The 27,303-nt window shown below is 43.2% G+C and overlaps 1 protein-coding gene across 31 annotated transcripts in view; it reads left to right on the forward strand.

Moving 5' to 3' along the window:
• LOC109897033 (receptor-type tyrosine-protein phosphatase delta) overlaps nucleotides 1-27,303 on the forward strand; it is a 593,471-nt gene that overhangs the window by 522,347 nt on the left and 43,821 nt on the right. For 8 of the 31 annotated variants that reach the window (XM_031832363.1, XM_031832368.1, XM_031832370.1 and 5 more), the window contains 16 exons: nucleotides 535-680; nucleotides 794-938; nucleotides 2,721-3,026; nucleotides 3,912-4,105; nucleotides 7,993-8,019; nucleotides 8,676-8,793; nucleotides 9,684-10,271; nucleotides 10,734-10,831; nucleotides 12,058-12,314; nucleotides 13,538-13,631; nucleotides 16,960-17,169; nucleotides 18,541-18,701; nucleotides 21,876-21,890; nucleotides 23,708-23,820; nucleotides 25,887-25,928; nucleotides 26,491-26,588. In XM_031832363.1, coding sequence (XP_031688223.1) covers nucleotides 535-680; nucleotides 794-938; nucleotides 2,721-3,026; nucleotides 3,912-4,105; nucleotides 7,993-8,019; nucleotides 8,676-8,793; nucleotides 9,684-10,271; nucleotides 10,734-10,831; nucleotides 12,058-12,314; nucleotides 13,538-13,631; nucleotides 16,960-17,169; nucleotides 18,541-18,701; nucleotides 21,876-21,890; nucleotides 23,708-23,820; nucleotides 25,887-25,928; nucleotides 26,491-26,588 — 2,612 coding nt within the window. The remainder of the gene's footprint in view (nucleotides 1-534; nucleotides 681-793; nucleotides 939-2,720; nucleotides 3,027-3,911; nucleotides 4,106-7,992; nucleotides 8,020-8,675; nucleotides 8,794-9,683; nucleotides 10,272-10,733; nucleotides 10,832-12,057; nucleotides 12,315-13,537; nucleotides 13,632-16,959; nucleotides 17,170-18,540; nucleotides 18,702-21,875; nucleotides 21,891-23,707; nucleotides 23,821-25,886; nucleotides 25,929-26,490; nucleotides 26,589-27,303) is intronic. The other 23 variants (XM_031832387.1, XM_031832389.1, XM_031832392.1 and 20 more) reach the window with 16 other exon arrangements.

The following is a 27,303-nucleotide window of genomic DNA, read 5'->3' on the forward strand; positions in this document are numbered from 1 at the left end:
TTAGGAAATAATCTTGATTTTTTTAATGCTGGTAACCCATTTTATAAAAGCAATAATACACTCGAGTCCATGGGTTATGACATTTTCATGGCTGTGGTGGTCTATCCCACCCTGTTTCACCATGTGGCTATGATCACGTCCCAGCCATGATAAAAAATGCACAACACATGGCCTCGCATGTATTATTGCTTAAGTATAAAATCAGACTTGAGAACTTGAATAGTTCTTGAGCATAATTTAGACTGCCAATCATATATATTTAAACTTGTTTTCCTTAAATTATTTTCTAATCCAATATGATGAAATTGTGTCTGTTTAGGGAAATAACTGCATAGTAATTGCATAGTAATAACAGGTAGTTGCAATCACAGGTAATAGTAATAATATATTAATAACAAGTTACTGCTAATGTTATTAGTAGTAAAAAATAGCCGCAGCAGCACTCGTGAAATACCTTTAGCAGCGGTATGGTGGGCGTTGCAATGAGTATCATTGGTTTAGTGGGCCAAATGTGTATTTGTATTGCTTTCCCAGTCCCTTCTCAACCGACCGACTTCAAAGGGGAAGCCAAATCTGAAACAAGCATACTACTATCGTGGATAGCCCCAGCACAGACCGGACAAGACAATCAAATCATGGGATATGAACTTCTGTACAAGAAGGGGGATGACAAGGAGGAGGTAAATGGTTTCTCATATTCAAAAATCAGCTATACTGGCCCAAATATATCTTACGTCCAATGGTACACGTTTTTTTGAAGTCCTGAACTGATGACATACCATTTTCTCAACAGAAACGCATCAGCTTTGAGCCTACCACCACGTACCTTCTGAAGGACTTGAAGCCCTTCACTACTTATACTTTCCAGCTAGCCGCGCGCAGTAAGCACGGTATCGGGGCCTACACCAATGAGATCTCCGCAGAAACCCCTCAAACACGTAGGTCCTCTTCCATATCTCAGCTCTGGCCAGACAGTTTACCACTGGATGTGGAAACTCCTTGGAGAGAAAATACATTCTTACATTTTCAAACCCATCTACCTTGGCCAATTTAGAATTACATCCGCTAATTCCAATACCTTTTGCCAAAAACAGGTCAATGACATGATAAAAAATAAATGATAACTCTTAATAAAAATAAATGTCATCAAAAGCGGTGGATGACCTTGAAAATGGGTTAGTTCTGCAACAATTGGAGCTGAAACAGTGTGTTTTGTTTTCTACCTGACAATGCACCTATTAACTTTGAAATGGCTACATGGACAGAGTTCACTAGGGCTCTCCTGTGAAGTCAACAGACAAGGTCAAACTATATACAGAATCTACTCCTCTTCAACATCTTTGATGTGCAAAACATCCCAACCAAAAATAGAGCTTTGAATTATTCATAAAAAATATATTTCCTATTTATCTGACTGTCTGTTGTTTTTGATTAACAAAAGTGCATGTTATCCCGCTATTGGAAGCCTTGTCTCTTGATTTTGCATGTAAGCCATGTCAGAGTATTTGCGTATTGAGACTGAGCTTTCTATGGAAATAAAATTCTGCCCATTTTATCTGGAGGTCAGAGGGGTTTCCCTTTCTCAGTAGCATAATTGGTAATGCCAACCCCTTAACAATTTTTTTTACAAACAATTGGATGGACTACAAATTCCATAGAAAGCTCAAAAGCAAGTAGTATCACTGAAAATAGAGAATTATCGTTTTTCCACACAATAAGACCTCAGGTTTATTGAAATGACAAAATTGATCAAGGCACCAAATTGAAAGCTAGGTACAAACAAGTAGTCTATTGACTATTAGAAAATAGAACATTTCATTTCAAAAACTGATTTGAAATATTATTTTTAATATATTTAAAATAAACCGGAGGTCTGTGCAAGACAAAAAGGCAGAGAACAGGTAGGTATTAAGTTCAAAAAGTCCTAACGCGATGGGAGGTATCAAGAAAAGATGTCTGCATGCCAATGTGTTGAGACTTTCAAAAGTCAGTCATATCACCTTGGGAAGTTCTCTTTTGTACGATCAGGCTTTTACCACAAACCAACAGGCTTCGGAAAGGTTGGTGACCAATACAACTTTTTACACCTTGCTAGAGTTTAAGCATCAACCTTTATGTTTTTGGATTTGTGGTAACTGCTTGGCAAATGTATGATATTTGGTTGGAATTTATTAGGATTTTATGTGATCAAGAGAACTTTTACTGAGCAGTCATTTGATAAGTTTATATGAAATTTGGGCTTAGTCTTGGTTATAAGCCGAAGATATGAATCCCTAGAGTGATAATAGTTTTTAGGAAAGAATGTCACATTTTTCATTTACAAAGGTAGGTTACATATTGTGAAGGTGTCCTATTATCTCATGACAACCCCATCCAGACATCCTCATTGTATGTGTTTTTATTAATTGAGTTGACCTTGTTTGAAAAAGTGTTAGTCTTTTGTCTTGCCTTTTGTCTCATCTTGATTGTGAAACCTCATTGACTTTTGGTACCACTTCTTTGCAAACATTGTTTCAGTGCTTGTGCTTCATCCTCATGTCATATTTATTTTCCCTTTCCCTTTTCTTTATTCTTTGTTTGTTTCCACCACCATCATCCCAACCCAAAAAAACTTCAACCTACCTGTGAAACCCCTCCTCGAAACAAACAAAACCACAACTAAAATGGTTGATCCAATCAAACAAAACCCTGCTCCTCTTCCTATCCACTCCTCCAATCAGAGCCCTCAGCTCCACCTCAGGATATCAAGTGCTCTAGCCCCAGCTCCACCAATATCCTGGTAAGTTGGCGGCCTCCTCCTACGGACTTACAGAATGGGATCATAGTTAAGTATGCCGTCCAATACGCCGCCACTGAAGGGGAGGACACCACCACCCGAAAAATATCCGACATCCCTCCAGAAAGCTCCCAGTACCTCTTGGAACACTTGGAAAAATGGACGGAATACCGTGTGACAGTGACTGCTCACACAGATGTGGGTGAAGGACCTGAAAGCTTACCACAACTCATCCGCACCGAGGAGGATGGTATGTTTTTCCGAAACCGCTGCCCCCGTTGCAAATCCAGTCTGCCCTCTAACCTCTAACCCCCTTCAGAAACTGTCTAACAGCATTAACAGTCCCTCTGACTTAGCATCCCTCTCTTCTTCTTCCTCCTGCTTCTATCAAAGTTGGCAACACTCCTAACTCTCATTATGAGCCCACTTTTACTAACTTGGACCACTTCTGTGCAACTTTTTTTTTACTGAACAGACTGCCCTAACTTTTTTGTAAAGCTCATTTAACTTTTTGTCAGTATTTTTCTGCCTTTATCCCCTAATACTCAATTTCAACATATGGTATGGCATTTTCTCCTGCATTGAAGCACTTCAGGCCTTTGACTTCCAGTCCCAAACTGTCTTTTTTTTGTATGAGAAAAAAACTTGAGATTTTAACAGTTTTTTTTTATGAATTTGACTAAATGTGAATTTATGGACAGTGGAAAGGGAAGGTTATTTTTTTAATTGGCCAAAAAAACAACACATTTTAAAAAATATATATTTTATTTAACTTTTTCTTCACGCTTCATAGCCAAAATTCTTGCAGGGTGCTTCAAGCTTTTGAAGCATCCCCTTTGGCTCCTCTTTTCAATTTTAACAAACATATTTTTATTCCATGTTTTTAATCCACTACTCCCATTTTTGAATGTTTCCAGATTAGGTCAATTGTCAGACCTGTTTTTGGGGTTGTTTTTCTTTTCCCTTGCCATTGTTGAAATATTGATATCATACAGTGCTTGTTGCCGTATGCTCCCCTTTTGTAGATTTTTTCACCCCAGCATTTTGCTCTTTGGAGTTGGCCAGAAATTAAAAGGGGAGAAGGGGTTCTCTATAATCTTGACCTTCTTTCTTTTATCCCATGGTGTTCCTCCAGTTCCCAGCGGCCCGCCTCGTAAAGTCGAGGTGGAGACTGTCAACTCTACGTCAATAAAAGTAATCTGGCGCTCGCCGATGCCCACCAAGCAGCACGGGCAGATCCGAGGGTACCAGGTGCACTATGTCAGGATGGTTAATGGGGAGCCCATGGGACAGCCAGCCATCAAGGACATCTTGATTGACGATGCGCAGGTAAGCACCCTCCTCCTCCGCCTTCCGCCCAAAACTCTCAGGTTCTCTCACCTTGAGAAGTTCTCTGACACAAGGACAGAGCATAAGAGTCACACCTGCCAGAGTGAAAATACAAGGATACAGTACTAAGCTGTATAAAGTGTGGTTAAAACCACACGTTTTTACGATATGGTTTAAACCTGATGACACCAATTCGTTTTTCTCAGGATCTTTGAAACTGAGTCACCCATTGAGTAAATATATGATAGATACACATTCATACATTGGTGTGCATTTATAGGAATAGACCTCAGCAGTATGGGACTCACCATATTTTACTCTCATTATCTAGTAGAAATAATCACAGGAACTACAGTGCATTCGGAAAGTATTCAGACCACTTGACTTTTTCCACAATTTGATACGTTACAGCCTTATTTTAAAATGGATAAAATATTTTTTTCCCCCCACATCAACTGAACACATTATCCCATAATGACAAAGCAAAAACTGTTTTTTAGAAATGTTTGTGAATGTAATATAAAAAAACAGATATCACATTTACAGTGCCTTGCGAAAGTATTCACCCCTTGGCATTTTTCCTATTTTGTTGCCTTACAACCTGGAATTAAAATAGATTTTTGGGGGGTTTGTATCATTTGATTTACACAACATACTTACCACTTTGAAGATGCAAAATATTTATTATTGTGAAACAAACAAAAAAACTGAAAAAGTTTCACCCCCCAAAGTCAATACATTGTAGAGCCACCTTTTGCAGCAATTACAGCTGCAAGTCTCTTGGGATATGTCTTTATAAGCTTGTCACATCAAACCACTAGGATTTTTGCCCATTCTTCAAGGCAAAACTGCTCCAGCTCCCTCAAGTTGGATGGGTTCCTGCTGTTGTACAGCAATCTTTAAGTCATACCACAGATTCTCAATTGGATTGAGGTCTGGGCTTTGACTAGGCCATTCCAAGACATGTAAATCTTTCCCCTTAATCCACTCGAGTGTTGCTTTAGCAGTATGTCATTTTCTTGCTGGAAGGTGAACCTCCATCCCAGTCTCAAATCTCTGGAAGACTGAAACAGGTTTCTCTCAAGAATTTCCCTGTATTTAGCGCCATCCATGATTCATTCAATTTTGACCAGTTTCCCAGTCCATGCCGATGAAAAACATCCCCACAGGGATGGTATCCTCGGGGTGATGAGAGGTGTTGGGTTTGTGCCAGACATAGCGTTTTCCTTGATGGCCAAAAAGCTCAATTTTAGTCTAATCTGACCTGAATCCCTTCTTCCATATGTTTGGGGAGTCTTCCACATGCCTTTTGGCGAACACCAAACGTGTTTGCTTATTTTTTTCTTTAAGCAATGGCTTTTTTTCTGGCCACTATTCTGTAAAGCCCAGCTCTGTGGAGTGTATGGATTTAATGGTGCTCCATGGGATGTTCAAAGTTTCTGATATTTTTTTATAACCCAACCCTGATCTGTACTTCTCCACAACTGTTTGGAGAGCTCCTTGGTGTTCATGGTGCTGCATGCTTGGTTGTGCCCCTTGCTTAGTGGTGTTGCAGACTGGGGACTTTCAGAACAGGTGTATATATACTGAGATCATGTGACAAATCATGTGACACTTAGATTACACACAGGTGGACTTTATTTAATTAATTATGTGACTTCTGAAGGTAATTGGTTGCACCATATCTTATTTAGGGGCGTCATAGCAAAGGGGGTGAATACATATTCACAAACCACTTTTCTGTTTTATTTATAGAAAAAAAAATGTAAACAATTTTTTATTTTTTTCACTTCACCAATTTGGACTATTTTGTGAATGTCCATTACATGAAATCCAAATAAAAATTTATTTAAATTACAGGTTGTAATGCAACGAAATAGGAAAAACATCAAGGGGGGTGAATACTTTTGGAAGGCACTGTACAAAGGTATTCATAGCATTTATTCAGTACTTTGTTGATGCACCTTTGGCAGCAATTACAGCCTTGAGTCTTCTTGGGTATGATGCGACAAACATGCATTTGGGGAGTTTCTCCCATTCTTCTCTGCATATCCTCTCAAGCTCTGTCAGGTTGGATGGGGAGCGTTGCTGCACAGCTATTTTCAGGTCTCTTCAGAGATGTTCGATTGGGTTCAAGTCTGGGTTCTGGATGGGCAGCTCAAGGACATTCAGAGACTTGTCCCGGAGCCACTCCTGCGTTGTCTTGGCTGTGTGTTTAGGGTTGTTGTCCTGTTGTAAGGTCAACCTTCACCCAAGTCCGAGGCCCTGAGTGCTCTGGAGCAGGTTTTCATCAAGGATCTATCTGTACTTTGCTCCATTCATCTTTGCTTCAATCCTGACTAGTATCCCAGTCCCTGCCGCTGAAAAACATCCCCACAGCATGATGCTGCCACCACTGTGCTTCACCGCCAGGTTTCCTCTAGACGTGACACGTGGCATTCAGAGCTCTGTCAGAGTAACCATCAGGTTCTTGGCCCTTCTCCCCCGATTGCTCAGTTTGGCCAGGCAGCCATGTCACGCCCTGACCATAGAGAGCCCTCGGGTCTATGGTGTTAAGGTCAGAGCGTGACTAGTGGGGTGTTCTAGTCATAGATTTTTCTATGTGTCCAGCTCCATGGCCGGAGCCTTCCTCTGCGCCGGTGCCCAGTACAGGCACGGCGTCCAACCCAGCTCCATGGCCGGAGCTCTCTTCTGCGCCGGTGCCCAGTCCGGGCGCGGCGTCCAACCCAGCTCCATGGCCGGATCCGTGGTCGGGTGGAGGCTACGACCCGCACCGGCGCCACCACCGACTCTAGTCACCCCCCTACCTTCCCCATTTGGTTTCAGGTTTTGCGGCCGGAGTCCGCACCTTTGGGGGGGGGGGGGGGGTACTGTCATACCCTGACCATAGAGAGCCCTCGGTTCTAGTCATTGATTTTCTATGTGGCTGGGTTGTATGGTTCCCATATTTAGGAAGCACTTTCTCCCACGTGCTTTGTGTGATATTCTGTTTGTGTTTGTGCTTGTAGCACCACTAATGTCACATTTTCGTTGTTGGTTTATTGTTTTTTGTTTGAAGTTTCACTGTAATAAAGATGTGGAACTCTACACACGCTACCCCTTGGTCTGTTCATTACAACAACCGTGACAGGCCAGCTCTAGGAAGAGTCTTGGCGGTTCCAAACTTCTTCCATTTAAGAATGATGGAGGCCACTGTGTTCTTGGGGACCTTCAATGCTGCAGACAGTTTTTGGTACCCTTCCCTAGATCTTTGCCTCGACACAATCCTGTCTCGGGGCTCTACGGACAATTCCTTTGACTGTGGGGCCTGATATAGACAGGTGTGTGCCTTTCTAAAACATGTCCAACCAATTCAATTTACCACAGGTGGACTCCAATCAAGTTGTAGAAACATCTCAAGGATGATCAATGGAAACGGGATGCACCTGAGCTCAATTTCGGAGTCTCATAGCAAAGGGTCTAAATTAATATTTATTTATTTATTTTTCATCAATAATGTCTAAAACTACTTTCACTTTGTCATTATGGGGTATTGTGTGTAAAAAAAATAATAATATCAATTTCAGAATAAATCTGTAACGTAACAAAATGTGGAAAAAGGGAAGGGGTCTGAATAGTTTCCGAATGAACTGTATAGGGCATTAATTGAAATGCGATGAATCACACATCCTTAAATGCAATGGAACTGACATCTTCAATAACTTATTGGTGGTCAGTGAATGAAATCTCTTAGGGGTAAAATCATCTGTTAGTATATGTGTCTTGTCTGTGACTTCTCCTCTACTGTTCTCTGTACTCTACTATCTCACTAGTGACCGCTGACTCTGTACTCTGTACTTTGCCTTTGTTTTGTTTTCTCTCTTTCCTCTCTCTCACATCTTAATCAGTGGGAATATGATGATTCAACTGAACATGTGAGTAGATACAGAGACCTAATACAGAGTTAATCCCGTTCCCCCCTTCGATCCCCTGCATGCTCTGTGTCTCCTCTGTTCCTGACCTTCGCATGGTTTTGGCTGTATTGAACCTCACATTACCTCCTAACTGTTCTGAATCAAGCTAAGACAAAAAGAGAAAAACATACTCTAACTGCTTGTTTTCTACTTGTAAATTGATATGGAATGGCTTACTAACAGAAATCGATAGCCAACATTACAAGGCTATTCATGAATGCTTAGCGGTGTTGATTATAATAAACAAGATTTTCGAAAGGGGACCTAGTTTCAAAAATATAATACTGTATGTTACACCCTTGCCCCTTGCCTTTTCAATGCATGGAGTGACCTATGCTGACACGTCCACCAGTCCAGATTGTTTGCATGGAGCGAAGGATCATATGCATTGAGCAAAGGATGGTGGACTATATAGTGGCAGGACAGATTTGTACCAACCATGTTCATTGCCAGTCATTCACTAATTAGTGAGCTGATATCTGTGAGATAATGTCCTCTGAATTAATTACAGCATAAATGCATGCACAAAAATATTACCCCCACCCCGCAAAAATGACCAAATTGCAGCACAATCCCAAGCAAGAGTTCTTAAAAGTCCCTATTATTCTAATCCACAGGAAATGGTCATCACAGAGCTGCAGGCTGAGACTATGTACTCAGTTGCTGTGGCAGCCTACACGACAAAGGGAGACGGAGCTCGCAGCAAGGCCAAGCTGATCACCACCACTGGCGCAGGTAAGGGAACTGTCATCACTGACAAATCTCCCCCTGCCCCTCTGCTAATGTACCCTGTGATCATCCCAAAATGCATTTGTGCTGTAGAGAGCTGTGAAAATTGCACCCAGTGAAAGGAAGCAAAAAAGAATGCTAATCGACCTTTCCCCCCCATGGCTATTAAAGTGTGAATGCGGCTAATTGCCACCTCAATTATGACAACAATTGTAATTCCGCTCAGCCGCCGCTTTGACATTGGAATGCTCACAGGGGTTAAGGAACTAATGGAAAAATCAGGTGGGGAAATAGGGGAAGAAAAATACTTCCGAATTAATGGCAGCCCGACAGTCTGTTCTGCTCTCATTGGTTTCTTTTGAGAGAGAGGCATGACACAATCCAAATGGCAATTCAGAAATACTTTGCTGTGTGTTTTTGACATATAATTGCGCTGTCGTCTAATCTTGTCTGTAAAGCCTTCCACCTGCCTCCACCGGCGTACAGATACAAATGGCAAGTGTGTGTGTGTGTGTGTAGGGTGGGGGGGATAGGAGCCTTCACTCAGTAAAGGCTTCACAGGTATGCCATATTGGTTAGGTATCAAAGCAAACAGCAGTAGCATTTATGCAAACAGGGTGTTAGCTATCTACTGCTCCCTTGGTGGGGTAAGCCTGCCTACTCATGAAGTCATAACAGCATCAGGCAATGACAACCCTTTACGCTGAGTAGGAAAGGAGATCAGATTTTGCTGTCATGCATTATGGCTTGGGTTGTTTTGGGATGTCATCATCCTCTCATAATTGTCGTAATGTCCGTTGGATATTCCTTCCTTTTAATATGCTATAGCAGTTTGAAGGGTTTCTTTGCATGGTATTTGTATTGAAAATTGTGTTTTGTCACTGCTCTTCTCTTAGTACCTGAAAAACCACGACTCATGGTCAGCCCCACCAATATGGGCACTGCCCTCCTCCAATGGCACCCCCCGGCTTTAACCCACGGCCCCCTGCAGGGCTACCGCCTCCGCTTCGGCCGCAAAGATGTCGACCCTCTGACCATCATTGAGTTCCCAGAGCGTGAGAACCACTACACCACCAAAGAGATCCACAAGGGGGCATCATACACCTTCCGCTTGTCCACCCGTAACAAGGTGGGCTTCGGCGAGGAGACGGTCAAAGAAATCAGCACACCTGAAGATATGCCTAGCGGCTTCCCACAAAGCATTGTAGCCGATGGTGGCACTACTACCACCATTCAGGTGAGCTGGAATCCACTGTTACTGGCGGAGCGCAACGGCGTCATTGTGAAGTATGCCCTGCAGTACAAGGACATCAACAGCCCTCGGAGCCCCTCGGAACTCTTCATCACCGCCCCGGAGTCCACCATCACCCTTGCAAGCCTCAAGGCAGACACCACTTACGATATCAAAATGTGTGCCTTCACCAGCAAAGGCTCAGGCCCCTATAGCCCCAGTGTCCAGTTCAGGACACAGCCCTTGGATCAAGGTAGGACCCCACCGCAATTCAACCTACCGCCCACAAATCCAACTTCACCCCACAGCCACCACCAACAGCAACCACCTCGTCAAGCCATAGTGGCAGAAGAACAAACAGATTCATCCAATCTCAGGATTGTTTTAAAATCATCTGTATGTATACATAGCACTCCCTCCCCATAAGAAAGAAAGATATCATGAACAGTTGGAGTAAGTATATGTGTCCGATGTCTTGTCAGCCAAGCCAACGGTGAGCCATTAGGTTAAAGAGCTGCTGTTAATTAAAAGGTAAGATAAAAGTAAGCTACGGTAAGATGGGAGTACTGTAGCCCTGCTAAGACCACTCTCGTGCTGGTTTCAGACTGGTTGTAACGGGAAACATGTTCAGGTAAGAGGTTTGTTGCTCCGGAATCCATTGGAGAGGGTTGTTTGTTTCGTGTCTAAATCATCTGCTCCCCCTTTCTTTCAGCAGTGTTTGCAAAAAATTTTCATGTGAAAGCTGCCATGAAGACAGCTGTGCTCCTCACCTGGGAGATCCCAGACAACTATAATGCAGCTCAGCCCTTCACAGTAAGAGCTTTTCGTATGTTTGAGGACAGCAATCCAGAAAATATTACTTGTTTCTGATTGGCTTAAAGGGCCTTCTAGAGTGTGCATTATTTCCTGAAAGCAAAAGTTGTATTAAAACCATTATTGGCATTGTTGAATTCGATTTTCATAATAGCAAGCTAGGACTGATTGGTTTGGTTAGCTAAACTAGCAAGTCTGTTTGTTTGGTTAGAAAGGCAACTACTGTAGCTTCACTACATGATCAAAAGTATGTGGATACCTGCTCGTCCAACATCTCATTTAAAAATCATGGCCTGGCTCGCAGTCGGCGTTCCACATCTTCCCAAAGGTGTTCGATGGGGTTGAAAAACAGCCCCAGACCATTATTCCTCCTCCACCAAACTTTACAGATGGCACTATGCATTGGTGCTGTTGGCACTATGCAGTTCTTGTGCTAACTTTGCTTCCAGAGGCGGTTTGGAACTCGGTAGTGAGTGTTGCACCCGAGGACAGATGATTTTTGAGCTCTATGTGCTTCAGCACTCGGCCCGTTCTGTGAGCTTGTGTGGCCTACCACTTCATGGTTGAGCCATTGTTGCTCCTAAACATTTCCACTTCAAAATAACAGCACTTACAGTTGACCGGGGCAGCTTTAGCAGGGCTGAAACTTGATGAACTGACTTGGCAACTGAACTGGCATTCTATGATGGTGCCACGTTGAAAGTCACTGGGCTCTTCAGTAAGGTCATTCTACTGCCAAAGATAGCATAGATGTGTGCTCGATTTTATATACCTGTCAGCAACGGGTGTGCTGAAATAGCCAAATCCACTCATTTTAAGGGGTGTCCACATACTTTTCTATATATAGTGTCTCTAGTAAACTTGCTAGCTACTTCAGTGGAATTTGAACCGATTTCTCACATGTCTAGCGACAAATGTGTTCAATTATAGCCATGGTATAAAAGGGACAATCAACTCGGGGCTGTATGTGTTCTCTGGAAAATATTCCAACTCCGTGGAAGATTAGTTCAACTCCGCTAGCAGGTCGTGGAACACACCTTCCATGTCATTCATTATTTTACATAGAATGCATAGCCCTTCGTTGATTATCACTTACATATAAATATGTTAATCAGCTACCATATTGAGCAGAAGTTCAGACATGTCCCTGACTAAACAGACCTCAAGTGTCGAATTAGTGCATATCCTCAACATTCACACACCCTTTCCTTCCATCGCACATCCAGATCCTTTATGATGACGGCCAGAGCGTGGAGGTGGACGGCAAGCTCACTCAGAAGCTGATCACGGGTCTACAGCCCGAGACACAGTACTCCTTCCTGCTAACCAACCGGGGCAACAGCGCTGGCGGTCTCCAGCACCGCGTCTCCACCATGACCGCCCCTGACATCCTGCGCACCAAGCCCTACCTGATTGGCAAGACCAACTTGGATGGCAAAGTCACTGTAGAGCTACCCTCAGTCCAGACTTCAGAGAAAGTCAGGTGAGTGGCGGGGATTAAAACTAATGCTATCGCTAATTGCAGACTTGTACTTACAGAGCTGGCTATTTAGCCTAATTTGATTGCACTTAATTAATGTGTCTCGGTGGCTGACCTAATCCATTTATTTACCTTCAGCTCATCTTTTGGTTCAATTATATCAGCATGATACCATTAAAGCTTATTTCTCCTTATTGCTCAATGTCACTCACATTGCTGTTACGTTATCTGTATAGTTGCACCTAGTAACTGAAAGGGACAAGATTTTTCACAGATTTCTCACCACTTTGTTTGTTTGACAGGGTTTGAAAGGTCAGAACATCAGCACTGAACTTCATTGCTTTCTTTAGAATTGTACACTGTATTTTCCATTCACTGCATTGTATCAAGCCTGTTCCTCTTGTTCTCTCTTCCTCAACACAGAGAGGATGACACCATACATTCCCCCATCCAATTTATCCCACTCCCCAGTATTAAGTCTTGTAATGTCTCTCCCTGACTTTCCAAATAAGCTCTGGGTTGTCAAAAGGCCAACATGCAGATCCAATTGTAGACTGGCATTTCAAACCCATTTCGGATTTTGATCTTGCTGGATGCGCTCGGGCCCACTCTCCCCCGTGCCAGAGCTTAAGCTAATTAGCTTCCCATTAGCCTGCCACACTGCCTTCCTGGCTAAAGCTAGCTAGCACTGTGCCCAGCCAGGAGAAGCCCTCAAAAAAGTCTGGCAGAGGCTATTATCTCCCTTGCCGCCCGATGGGGGGATGAAAATCCCTCTAATTCCAGCTCCTCTTCTCTCCCTCGCGAAGGGCTGCTAATTAGCCCACAGAGTCTTCAGCGAGGTGTGACAGTGTGCCTGACTTTTCTGATCATGCTTCAATTAAAAGACAACCATGGAAGAAAACCAACTCTTAATGGAATGATAACGGTCTAGCGTAACTCGCTAATGTCGCAATCATTTGTTGCCTTTGTCTGTTGTCCTCAATGCCTCCTACCCTATTACACCTACAGGATTAGTAGGAAGCTTCTCAACAAAAAGACGTGTTATGGTCCCCATGGAGACTAAACATTGTTGTGTCTGAAGCGGAATGCTTTGATCTTGGTTTGTTTTGTCTAGACTCAGCATGTGACCATGTAAAAATGGTGCATTGTTAACGTATTGTGGAGTGAACTGACAATGACCTTGAAGAGCTTGTGTTGTTTTCTTTTTTTCCCCTCTCATTTTCTAGGGGATACTACATAGTGGTGGTGCCTCTGAAGAAACAGCGCACAGGAAAGTTCCACAAACCCTGGGACAGTCCAGATGAGATGAACCTAGAAGAGGTAGGTACCACAAAATAATCCAAGAAATGAATACAGATTCCAAAAAGTCCTTATTAGACATTACCATTCGATTCCTGTTGTGGATTCTCTATATTATTATTATTTTTTTTTAACTAGGCAAGTCAGTTAAGAACAAATTCTTATTCACAATGACGACTCAGTACTGAGTGAATTACAATGGAATTAACTTCAACCCAAATCTAGTAGAGACTGCCTAGGTCTCATCACTCTCTCAAGTCTTACTAAAAAGAAAGGTGGTAGGAAGAACTCGGCTCTTAACTCTGCAGATAGGAGAGGATGGGGGTGGGTAAACCTGGGGACACGGCTGGTTGATTGATGCAAATAGCTGCAGAGAGCATTATTCATATGGAAATGAGGTAGAACATGGAGTAGTCATCAAGTGCACTGCAACTCAACCCCCCCCCCCCCCCCCCCCTTCCCACCCACTCTCTCCCTCTCAACTGAAATTACCTTGAAGAGCTGCATCAGGCCTCTGTGTCTGTCCTTATTCAAGGGAAAGGTATCACATTGGTTATGCACAAAAGTACTTGACAACATTTATATTTAGCCGGTCTAGGTATTTGAGAAGCTTTCATGCACTGTGTATGCTCAGGTACATTAGTGGAGGAAGCTTACGTAAGGATTTTGCCGTCATATCGTAAAGTGTGCATGCTCTTTGTGATGCGTGAAACGCATATAGACCGTCTCTCAGCTATGTTAATGATTGTGGACTACAGGAAAAAGAGGACCGAGCATGCCCCCTTCTCATCGAAGGGGCTGCAGTGGAGCAGGTTGAGCGCTTCAAGTTCCTTGGTGTCCACATCACCAGCAAACTAACATGGTCCAAGCACACCAAGAAAGTCCTGAAGAGGGAACGGCAAAACCTTTTCCCCCTCAGGAGACTGAAAAGATATGGCATGCATCCTCAGATCCTTAAAAGGTTCTTCACCACATGCAGCAGCACTCGAGAGCATCCTGACTGGTTGCCTCACTGCCTGATATGGCAACTGCTCGGGCCTCCGACCGCAAGGCACTACAGAGGGTAGTGCGAACAGTCCAGTACATCACTGGGGCCAAGCCTCCCGCCATCCACGACCTCTATACCAGGCGGTGTCAGAGGAAGGCCCTAAAAATTGTCAAAGACTCCAGCCACCCTAGTCATAGACTGTTCTCTCTGCTACAGCACGGCAAGCTGTACCGGAGCGCCTAGTCTAGGTCCAAGAGACTTCTAAACAGCTTCTACCCCCAAGCCATAAGACTCCTGAAAATCTAATCAAATGGCTACCCAGACTATTTGCCTTGCCCCCCCCCCCCTCTTTTACACCGCTGCTACTCTCTGTTACCATCTATGCACAGTCACTTTAATAACTCTACCTACATGTACATATTAACTCAACTAACCATTAGTTGAGTTAATATGTACATGTAGGTAGAGTTATAAAAACGACTATGCATAGATGATAACAGAGAGTAGCAGCAGTGTAAAAGAGGGGGGGGGGCAATGCAAATAGTCTGGGTAGCCATGCTGTTGTCTCGCAGAGTCTCATCTGCCGATTTTGGCTGATGTGTCACGCCTTGAACGATTACCCAAAAGTCGCCCCCTCCCGTCAGAATTGATTTGTTTGTCAATATCAGGCTCTCACCTTTTCACAACTTTTCCCAAGGGCGGCTGGATTTAGCCGTGTTGACATGGGAGATGATTGAAGACATTATCGGACAGTGCCACCGGCCCTTGTGACAAAGCCAGTGCAGACACTCGACAGGCGCACACACACTCCAGAGAGAGAGAGAGATATGGACGTAGAGTTCTGACCGAGTAGCTGGCTTGGCTTACGTTGATACGATGTGTTCATTTCGGGAAGTCAAGCAGACATGAAACCCTTACATACATTCCCTTATTTATGTCAGTTTTCATTGGGCATGAATCAGCGTTATCTTGTAGCCTATAGCAATAACACTTGAGCGTAGAACTGCATACCATTACACTTTCCCATAAGAGCAAGCCAAGTTCTGCCTTTTTTGTGCGGAAGCAATCATACTCCCATTGTAAAAGTGTGACCTCATTCACATTCTGTCCAGGTTGCCTGGTGTTGCTCGTAGGTAAATAATGACAGGTCGTCCTATTAGTGCAGTGCAACAATGCAATTTGAGACGTTAGGGGAGATGGGGGGCTGAGAGGGGGTTAGACTGGTTTCGAATATGCTGAAGCAGCATTTTTCTGTTATGAGACAATACAGTCGCCTTGGGGACTCACCCCTGTATTTTGATTTGGATGTTGCGTAAGGCTCCTGGCCACTTACATAATGGGAGTGGTGGTGTGTGTGTGTGTATGTATTTACCCATGCTGAGCAAGGAACAGAACACCATTACATTGTTGTTTAAGTGATACCTGAGGCCAGGGGTAGGCAAACCTGTTCCTGGAGTGCTGCAGGTACTGCAGGATTTTGTTCCAACTAGGCACCACACCAGACCAACTGAGCTAATTGATCAGTTAAGTGATTGCCTAAATTCAACACACCTGGTCTTGCAGGTCAGTTAAATCAAAAACATAGGACATTTGGTGCTCTTAGCACTTTCAATGAGTAACCCCACCTATATTAACCCCTGTTATTTTGCATGCCACAGGGTATTTGCTAATATACAATTAAAATCAGTGCATTCCAGTGACTATAAGCCATCATGCAATTGTGATGGTTCTGGTATCTGAGGAATATATCAACGTAATATATCCTTACCTATCCACAAGTACTGCAAATTTAGTCAGGTTACAACATATTTGCCTCTCTTTTCTTCAAAGGTTACGCAATGCTTAAGCACTTTAACCCTCATCCTCTTTATATCGCCAATGGAGCCAAAAATTAAAATGTGTTGTGACATCAGGGCCAAGGATTTCACCCTGAGCCAGTCAGGAACACAATACACACACATGCATGCACATACACACACGTGTACACGCACAAACACACACACACACACAGAAACGGCAGAGCCACTGGAACATCAAAACGTTGTCTCCTTTCTTTAAAAAATCTGATTTTTGATGACTTAAAATCCTTTTGAAATGTTTGACAGTACATATGATTATTCTAGAATCTCATTTAGGAAAATCCACACGTCGAAAATCCTTGCCGTGTAAGACAAATGAAATCCAAATGGTAATATTTCCTCTTCCGTTGCAATCAGTAGTTTGAGCTTTTGTAATCAGGAGGGATGTAACACAGATTTGATCTCTGTGTGTGTGTGTTTGTGTCCACGTTTGTGCGACTGTAAAACAACTCTTTGTTCCTTTTTATCGACTGTCTGCATCATTTCTACTCTTCACTTTTAGCTGCTGAAAGAGATTAACCGAACAAGCCGAGGCCTTCGCTTCCGGAGGCAAGCTGAGCCCAAAGCCTACATCGCTGCCTACTTCAAAGACCTTCCCACCGACTTCACTCTGGGAGACACCAAGATCTATGGTGACTTTGAAAACAAGCAGCTCGCCAACGGCCAAGAGTACATCTTCTTTGTGCTTGCTGTCCTCGATATCTCTGAAAATGTAAGTATATGCCTTTTTATACTTTTTTTTCTTAGAAACCTTTTCTCTCTCTCTCTCTCTCTTCCTTTGTTTCTCTTCTCTTAGACACCCCACTCCATAAAGGAATTAGTTCAAACAGGCACTACAGACGGCCCTCTGGTGATTTCCTTTGCCAGGGATCTTTCGCCTTCATGCTTAAAGTTGCATGTTAAACGTCAAAGACCCAAATCCACTGTGTCTTGGCAGGGGGCACCTCCCTTGGATGGATGCGTTACGTCGAGTCCTTTTGAGCTCCGGTCTCTGAAAAAGGGCCAAGGCAAAGAACGGAGTCCGCTACTGCAGAGGGGAAATTCCACAGGGGCTCCTGCCAATCGCAGGAATATCTCTATAACGGGACTCCTCTTTAATTGCGCGCCTACGGGCGAATGCCTTTATCTCCTCCACTGCAGCTTGTGTGTGTGTCTGTGTGTGCGTGTGTGTGTGCGTGTGTGTGTGTGTGTGAGTCAAAGGAGAAAGGGGCATGATTAGTTGACTAAACGCGGTAGAATTATGTATTTGATGAGCTGGGAGGTTTTACAGCAGTCTGTCTTGGACTCCGCCAGTCCTGACTACAGGTAAAGGAGGATGATAATGGCAGGCGGGTGGGCTGACAAAATGGGAGGGAATCTCCAGTTTGTCCACCACAGCACTGATTGTCTTTTTCTTTGCCCCAAAGCCACATTCTTTATTTCGTTCCCCTCAGAATGACGCGACGGAACTCAATCAGGGCAGAAATTAGAGATATTAGAGATACAGTATTTCAACATACCCATATCGTTTGGAGAGGTGAATTTGTAAATTAGCATTGACACAATAACTTTGAATAGGCTAATGGTGGCGTAGATGTCACATACAGGTTGTCCCAATGTCTTTGTGAAAGTCAGACTGACCGAATCTACGTGTTCTAAGATGAAAGTTGGAAACTTTTGAACTTGGAAACTTTCAGTGGCCTCACAGAAGGGCTGAGTTCTATTGATCGGAGTTCCTCTGTGAGGATAGAGATGTGAGAGAGTGCAGGTTGTTTTTCTAGACACTGTAGAGGAAGAGATCATTTTATGTTGAGGAACGATAAGGAACCTAGTCTGAACTGGGATCACAAAATGGGTTTTCAAAGTCACAGTAGGCAGAGGAATAGTGGAATTGGAGTCAGCCAAAAGTATTTCCTATCCTATCCTATCCTATTCTGCACAACTTGGGTAACTACATTGTGGTAACTACATTTCCCAAGTTCGTCTTCTACTCTACTCTGCTATATTCTACTAACATGTAATTACTAGTCTATTAAATGTTTTTATTTATTTAAATAAATGATCCCACTATGAGTAATACCAATCCCCTTCCTCTCCTTCCCAGACCATGTATGCCACAAGCCCCTACTCTGACCCTCTTGTGTCAGCTGACCTTGACCCCCAGCCAATCATTGACGAGGAGGAGGGACTTATCTGGGTGGTGGGCCCAGTGCTCGCTGTTGTCTTCATCATCTGCATCGTCATCGCCATCCTCCTGTACAAGAGGTAAGGACTGGAGAAAGAGACACACACACATCCACAAAAAGGTGAGAGAGATAGACATATTAAGCACATTCAAATACACTATCACACACAGTCTACCTTTCAGAAAAGATACACGCTCAATCACACGAACAGGCACACACATATACACATGCACTTTCAATCACACACACACACACACACACACACATACACATACACATTTACATGTACACAAGCACTCTCAATCAAACACATACGGTGGCTTGCGAACGTATTCACCCGCCTTGGCATTTTTCCTATTTTGTTGCCTTACAACCTGGAATTTAAATAGATTTTTAGGGGGTTTGTATCATTTGATTTATACAACATGCCTAGCACAATTTTTTTTATTGTGAAACAAACAAGAAATAAGACAGAAAACTTGAGCGTGCGTAACTGTTCAACACCCCCCCCCCCCTGTTTGTAGAGCCACCTTTTGCAGCAATACAGCTACCAGTCTCTTGGGGTATGTCTCTAAGCTTCAAATCAAACCAAATCAAATTTATGTATATAGCCCTTTGTACATCAGCTGATATCTCAAAGTGCTGTACAGAAACCCAGCCTAAAACCCCAAACAGCAAGCAATGCAGGTGTTGAAGCACGTTGGCTAGGAAAAACTCCCTAGAAAGGCCAAAATCTTGGCACATCTAGCCACTGGGATTTTTGCCCATTTTTCAAGGCAAAACTGCTCCAGCTCCTTCAAGTTGGATGGGTTCCTGCTGTTGTACAGCAATCTTTAAATCATACCACAGATTCTCAATTGGATTGAGGTCTGGGCTTTGACTAGGCCATTCCAAGACATGTAAATGTTTCCCTTTTAACCACTCGAGTGTTGCTTTAGCAGTATGCTTAGGGTCATTGTCCTGCTGGAAGGACCTCCGTCCCAGTCTCAAATCTCTGGAAGACTGAAACAGGTTTCCCTCAAGAATTTCCCTGTATTTAGCGCCATCCATCATTCCTTCAATTTTGACCAGTCCCTGCCGATGGAAAAACATCCCCACAGCATGATGCTCCCACCATGGCGTTCTCGGGTTATGAGAGGTGTTGGGTTTGCGCCAGAAATAGCGTTTTCCTTGATGGCCAAAAAGCTCAATTTTAGTCTCATCTGACCAGACTACCTTCTTCCATATGTTTGGGGAGTCTCCCACATGCCTTTAGGCAAACACCAAACGTGTTTGCTCATTTTTTTCTTTAAGCAATGGCTTTTTTTCTGGCCACTCTTCCGTAAAACCCAGCTCTGTGGAGTGTACGGCTTAAAGTGGGTCTATGGATAGATACTCCAATCTCCGTTGTGGAGCTTTGCAGCTCCTTCAGGGTTATCTTTGGTCTCTTTGTTGCCTCACTGATTAATGCCCTCCTTGTCTGGTCCGTGAGTTTTGGTGGGCAGCCTTCTTTTGGCAGGTTTGTTGTGGTGCCATATACTTTAAATTTTCGAAATAATGGATTTAATTACCTCATGGGATGTTCAAAGTTTCTGATATTTTTTCATAACCCAACCCTGATCTGTACTTTGTCCCTGACCTGTGTGGAGAGCTCATTGGTGTTCATGGTGCCGTTTGTGGTGTTGCAGACTCTGGGGCCTTTCAGAACAGGTTTATATATACTGAGATCATGTGACAGATCATGTGACACTTAGATTTCACACAGGTGGACTTTATTTAATTAATTATGTGACTTAATTGGTAATTGGTGGCACCAGATCTTATTTAGGGGCTTCACAACAAAGGGGTTGAATACATATTGCATTCACCACTTTTCCGTAAAAAACAACAACAAATATTTGAATTTTTTGAAACAAAATGGACAAATTACAAATAGAATTACAGGTTGTAATGCAACACACAGAGAAAAAAATCGGAGCATCTCTTGTCCTGGAACCCCGGCAGAAGCTGGCCGTTTGCTGTCACCGCTCATCAGTTAGGCGTAGGAGGGGAGTGCTCAGAGTATCTGCTACGTGTCAGTGCCCCCCCCCCCCACACACACACAAGGGAACCGCGCTCCTGGCTTGCTTGGTTGACCCCTTGTTGCCCTGGTGCTTCACAAGGACACATCTCTCTATCCTAGCTTCTCCCTTGTCTATTTTCAACCTTGAGTGAATACTGCTTTGGGCCACGTGGAGCAGTCTCCATAGCATCCACATTGAATGACACTGTAGAGCATATTAACGCTCAGTCTTGAGAGAAGACTTTGGTGAATCTGTGCTTATAGTCAGTCTATCAATAGGTATGTTGTCCACTCAACACCACGCAAGAACATGCAAAGTATCCTTGAATGCATAGGTATTCATTAAACATACCAACATCAATCCAACATTAAAAATACCAATACCAATCCAACATCATTGAGTCTTATGGCTATTTACCTTAAATTGTTAGGTGTGTGTGACTATTTGGTTGTCCCAGGGCTTCCATGTTGGACGGGCAATGTCAGAGGCACCCGAGAAGAGTATTGAACTAACTTTCGGACATCGAATTAACGTAGAGGGGGGGGGGGGGGGGGGGGCTTCTCTGGTTTCTGTTTGTGCCCAGGCAGATTTACACAACAATGACCAAGTCAATGTCACCTGCGTGTCGGGACTTTCCGGTCCATAACCAGGAGATATATCACTTGTCAAGATCAATGTGATAGAATTGGTGCCCTGTGTGAAGAGAAAATGACAACATTACCGTGTGTGTTGAGGCAGGGGAAAGGACAAGATCATAGCAACACAGCATCGCTGATGAACTGTATAAATCAGTCACAGGAAGATGCACACCTACATCCCCACTTGGATACAGATCATAAACATGTTTATGTTAATCTGAGCTGAAAGTCATGGTTCCCTGTGTTCCAGACCCCAAAACAGATCACAACGAATATAGGTGGCTTTTTTTTTTTACAATGGGTAAGGGGAAAGGCCATTTAAACTCAAATGATATTATCTAAGCAATGCTAATCTTGCACGCTAATCAACATTGAGATACAATTGTTATTTTTTGTAGTTAGTATTTAACAGGAAATGGTACATTACAGTATAAAATATGAACGCTATACTTCAACTTCAGCCTATGGGGCATGATACTGTTGTCAATATTATTCAGTCGTCATAGCGACGGGTCATGTTGCCGTGCCAGCTAACGTCCTGTCATGCTTTCTTTTCCCTGCTTACGAATGGAGCAGCAAACCAGACAGGTAAGAGTGAAAGGATGTGATATGCTGACAATACCACAACAACCCCCCACCTCAACCCTTTTAGTATCCCTTTGAGGACATTTCCTACATTCTATCTTGTTGGACAAAGTTCAATCATTGCAGAAAGTGGTTTTCCGCTGTTGTGCAAATCCAACGCTCGTTCAAAAGTCAGCTGTTTGCATTGATTGAATTCAGACCCAAGTTCCAAATGCTTGAATTTGAATTGACACTGTATATTTGATCAGCCAGGACAGTTCATCCTAAAGATTTGAAGTGATCTTTCATTGCTTTTGTTACTCTCACCCTACATTACATTAAAACATCAATATATTTGATATTATTCCCATTTGAAGAGAACCTAGCTTGTCATTAGAGTTGACACGTTGTAACGTTTTCATCTTGATATTCACTGAATACTGAGCCATCTCACCAACACGTCTGATTGTCCTGTCTGTCTCAATACGAAGGGGTCATTTCTCAATGAACACAACCGCTAGAAATCCCCGTTTCTTAGATTCCAACACCATGCGTCCGCAAGAGACAACTTACTTGCCTGTCTAGAACAGACCTGCATGCATTACAATGCCTTGACTGCTCCCCCTCACTTTCTCCTTAATTCTCAAAATGATATATATCTATCAAAAATAGATATATTTCTTCAACAGTATGACGTCACAGCCAAATGTACTCACTGGCCAGGAAAGCACTTGAACAGCATTTTCCCAGCTTTCCCCGCACAACTACTCCCCAATCATTGCATTGCATTTTACATGTGTTTTTATCAAGTGAGCCCTTGCATCGCTAGATGGCTATTACATTGTAGGTTCTGGTTAAGGTAGATTTACCACACTCTCACAATGTTAGACATAGACTCTGTGTTCAGATGTACCCATGCTATCCTTTTCAGCCTTTTTCTTGCCCGTCTTCTCCACCAAATGTAGCAAATCGTATGGAGGCTTGAGTCATTCTGTATGGTCCTGTCTGCATGTGTTAAAACGCATGCAACGATGACCTCAGAGGGCGGCATCGACCTCGCACGACCCATTCCGTCTTTTGTTGTTGTTCCTGACCATTACACCATTGATCCCCAAGGCTGTTTACACAAGCCTCATTGCTTCCCATATAATGCAAAGGTCACAGGCCAGTGATTTCACTTAGCCCTGACTAGGAGAGGTTGGAGGTCAGAAGTCAAATGATGATGAACTATTTAAAAGGTCACTCGTAGTAGAGTGATAGCCCCCCTTGTACTCTGTACACTTCTCGTTACACAGATCAAATGTATTGAGTCTTTGGGCAGATCCCCTTGTCAAAGCTCTTTGATATAACGATTGCAAGGGGTAAAAAGTAAATGGATGGATTATAGTTCATTGATGAAATCTCCATCTTCCATGTAGGTTAATCTTAGGTCTGAATACATATGGCACGTCGATATATTCTCATAAGCATGATGTGAAATTATTTAAACTCTGTTCGTATTGTCGGAAGGAATTAAAGATGCTTTAACTTTATGCCTCTAGAATTGTTAATCTGATAAGCATTTATGAACATTATGACATATGTTCCACTAAGAGTAGCATTCATCCCCACGTATACTAAAGATAACACAATCTGTCGGATTAAAGGAGGACTTGAGCTATCCTGGAACATCTGATGTAATTCATCATTAAGACATTATATTGGATATGTAAAATGCATACATTTGATTATATTAATTTAAGGGAATGTCTTCAACAGGAAAGGAAAATGCACCAAATAAATGATATAACTTAAAAAATAAAAACAACAGTATTGATGTTTTACATGTTTTTTCCCCACAGGAAAAGGGCAGAATCCGAAGCTAGAAAGGGCAGTCTGCCCAACAGTAAGGATATGCTGTCTCATAACCCCACCGACCCTGTGGAGCTTCGACGCATGAACTTCCAAACGCCTGGTAAGGGCTCACGCCCATCACTTCCATCTCACCCATTGTGAAAGCAAACATCAATCACACCAACCACTGCAGGGCTTCTTAGATCCAATTCACTCAATGACTTTTTAAAGTCAAAATAAAGTCAAAATAAGATGAATGTAGTTACTAATCTTTACCTGACTTAAAGGAGCAGAATGAATGTCATTTATCAAATTGTGAATGGGGTTGGTTATCATTGGGGGAGTGTGTGAATGTGATCTCCTAAATGCTAAACCAACACTTCTCACGGAGCTCTTGTGACTAGAACATTCTGTGGGGTCAATGTTCAAAGTGTGGAAAATGGACAGGTGGCAGAGAAAAAAACACAGAGTGAAAAATGAAGGAGAGGGAGATGCTGGAGAAGGAGGTGTAAGACTAACACTTTTATGGCAGTTAACATCATCTGCCTGTGCGGCCTTCGCCAAGCTAACAGTAGTCTCCTCAGAGTGACAGCTTAGCATGTTGGAAGTCAAAGTTAGAGGTGAGTTGAAGACTACAATACTATGACAGTGTCATAATACCATATTACATCCTGTATTAGGCCAGTGGAGGGAAGAGCGGGCCAGTGACAAGCTGTGAACACAAACGTCCCCTCCCTTTTGACCTTCTGCGGTGGGGTGAACATCCGTCATGCCTGAGCTGCCTGGTCAAGGGACCCTTTTTGTCACCAAGTGGAAAAAGATGGCCGTCACAGTCTATTTGTCCAGAGGAGAGCCAATGTATTCTCTCCCAGCTACCTTTTTTTGAGTGAAGAGACATGCTCAACTTAGTGGGAGCAGTATGACAGGTGTTTGGATGTTAGAATGGCTAAGAATGTTAGAATGTTAAAGCCATATTTTTCAGGTCAGCTCGTATGAAAGAGGAATACATTCTAAAGACTATGAATATTTATGAAACCCCTACTCTCAATGACCTTATATCCATTACTGGCCATTACAAACTTGGCAAGAGGGGGCCTTTTTTCCCCCTCTCAGTTTCCACTTTGAGAAGCCGAGTTCAGAGTGATCTAAACCTCCACACTTTCCCCATTCTGGAACTATTCCGGAAACCTCTACAACCATCTTGATTAGTCTCACACACCCTTCTAATTTTCCAAAGAGCCACTCAAAGTGTCTCTCGACTTGCTGGAGAGGTCCAAACATCTCTGTCTCCCTCTTTTATAGCTTCCTCTCCAACCCTGATTGGTGCTACATTATACCGCGTTTCTCTTCCCTCCCTCACTCCCTCCCTCTTGTCATCCCTATCGCACGTCGCTGCTCCTCAATGCACATTTCCATTCTGAGGACGCTTGATGTGTGCATGACGCCACTCGGCGAACGATTGTTCCATTGTCAACCTGCGGATGAAAATGAGTCTTGAGCGGTAGAGGCCGATAGAAACACCCTCCGGAGAGAGAGAGAGAGTGAGAGCGCGAGTGAGAGCACACAAGAAAATATGTCCCGTTTTTTCCTTTAGCTAATGGCTACTTGTGTTATCAGTGTAGATGAAAAGACCACTGACAGACACCTGTCTCAGACGGGAGAGTGGGCAATACGGCGCCTGTGTCCCGGCTATTATGAAACCTCAGCTATCTGGGACACGGTGATAGCCCTTTGTGCGGGCGCTGCCGTCACGAACCCAGAACACTATTTACATTTAACAATGTCAGTTCTTCCTTGTCAAAGTAAAGTCCACTAAAGTTTTTATACAAGGTGAAACGTCCTGCCTGCAGGCTTTGTATGATATCTGATGGTCAGAATGGATTTCATTATAGGATTGTGTGATCTCTTGACTCGGTTCTTCAGTGTCTTCGAATTGCCTCTTCTGCTCTGTTTTGTTGAGTGTTTTAATTTCTTTCCCCCTGATTTACGTATTGTGGCGGAGGCTAGCTTCTAGCATGTCAATGTGTGTGGTACTAACTGGTCAATGGGACATTTTAGATGATACAATGTAGGACTTTAGTTTCCTTCAGACCCCTTCCCCAACTGTTTCTAGCCCTAAAACAAAATTATCATCACATTGCTACGATCGTCTGCAACATTTTATTTATGCCGCCGTTTCCTCCGCAGGTTCAGGTGACCCTAGTTACCCCAGTAACTTCCATTTGTCAAGTTAGTTGGTCTTGTTTATGCATTCGTCACATTCTTCTTTTCTCTCTTTTGTTTTGTTACGGGGTTTTTTCCCATCCCGCTGTCTTCCTCCTTTCTACATAGGCTTGTAGTCAATCTCACCCCCCCATCTAATCCACACGTTACTCATTGCCATGTCACCTATCGCAGGAGGCAGAGTTAAAAAATGACACCCCAGTCATCAATCAAAGCAGACAACATTTCGGCCTAACTTTTTGATTAGTTTCGTTGTCGTTTGGTTTGTTTGTGCATTTGTTTGTGTCTTGCGTCATGTTAACTCTCGCCGGTCTCTTCGGCGTAAATAACATTCTTCTCTCACAGTAGGAAGTGTTACAGGAAGTGAAGTGTGCTTCATTTATTGTCATTGGCTTCCTTTCCTGTCATATCTTCCTATGAGCATGCCACTGCTTTGAGTGAAAAACTGGCCTAACAACGATCACTTCCACCTCTTACACACACGCTGCTTTTCTAATGATTCACTGGTTGTAACTGTGGTAGCAACCCCTTACCCTGGCGACTGACCTCTTGTCCGTTTGATTGATAGGCATGGCCAACCACCCACCAATCCCCATTTTGGACCTGGCCGATCATCTGGAGCGATTGAAAGCCAACGACAACCTGAAGTTTTCACAAGAATACGAGGTAAACATGAGGCTTCAGTATCTTTCCTATCTGTTTGTGTCCTACCTGTTTGCATATTTAGGTCAGATTGGAGATGTTATCGGAGAAAGATTACTGTTTTTCGATGAACTAAGATGCCATCTGTCATTCAGAACAAAGGGTTGGTATATTAAAGGCTTTTGAGATTTGATTATGCTATATGTCCTGTTTGGGACTGACTTGTGCACCCCTGCTACAGTGTATGTGAAAACATGAACATGATTCCAATAATCTACATGCTTGTTAGCGTATGGAACCCCAACAGTTTAGGCTCATGTGTACAAGAGAGAGGCTGGCTGCCCTCTAAACTCATTGTGTCACTCATTGTCACTCATTGTGTAATGTGTCATGGAGTTTATTTAAACCTCAAGACTCGCCATGTAATGTTATTTTTCCGGGACCCTTTAATCCGGTCATTACAAAAATGTCACAGCCCTGACACAAAGCCAGTCCTCACATGGCAGCTGGCATACGGGGGGAAAAATGAAGATGGCTTCCCGTGGAGAACCTGTTCACCGGTCTCACCTGGGAAACCCAAATCCTTCCAATCTGCCCCATGCAAGGTGAAAATGAAACATTCATCCAGTGACAGCAGGCTTGATTGAAAGGAGCGTCATCCCACGCCGCCGTATCTCTGAACGGTAATCATTTTGGCATTTAATATGGACGCAGCTCGGAAAAGGTCAGTATCTCACCA

Source organism: Oncorhynchus kisutch, linkage group LG9, assembly GCF_002021735.2.
Source record: "Oncorhynchus kisutch isolate 150728-3 linkage group LG9, Okis_V2, whole genome shotgun sequence".
Classification (NCBI taxonomy): Eukaryota; Metazoa; Chordata; class Actinopteri; order Salmoniformes; family Salmonidae; genus Oncorhynchus; species Oncorhynchus kisutch.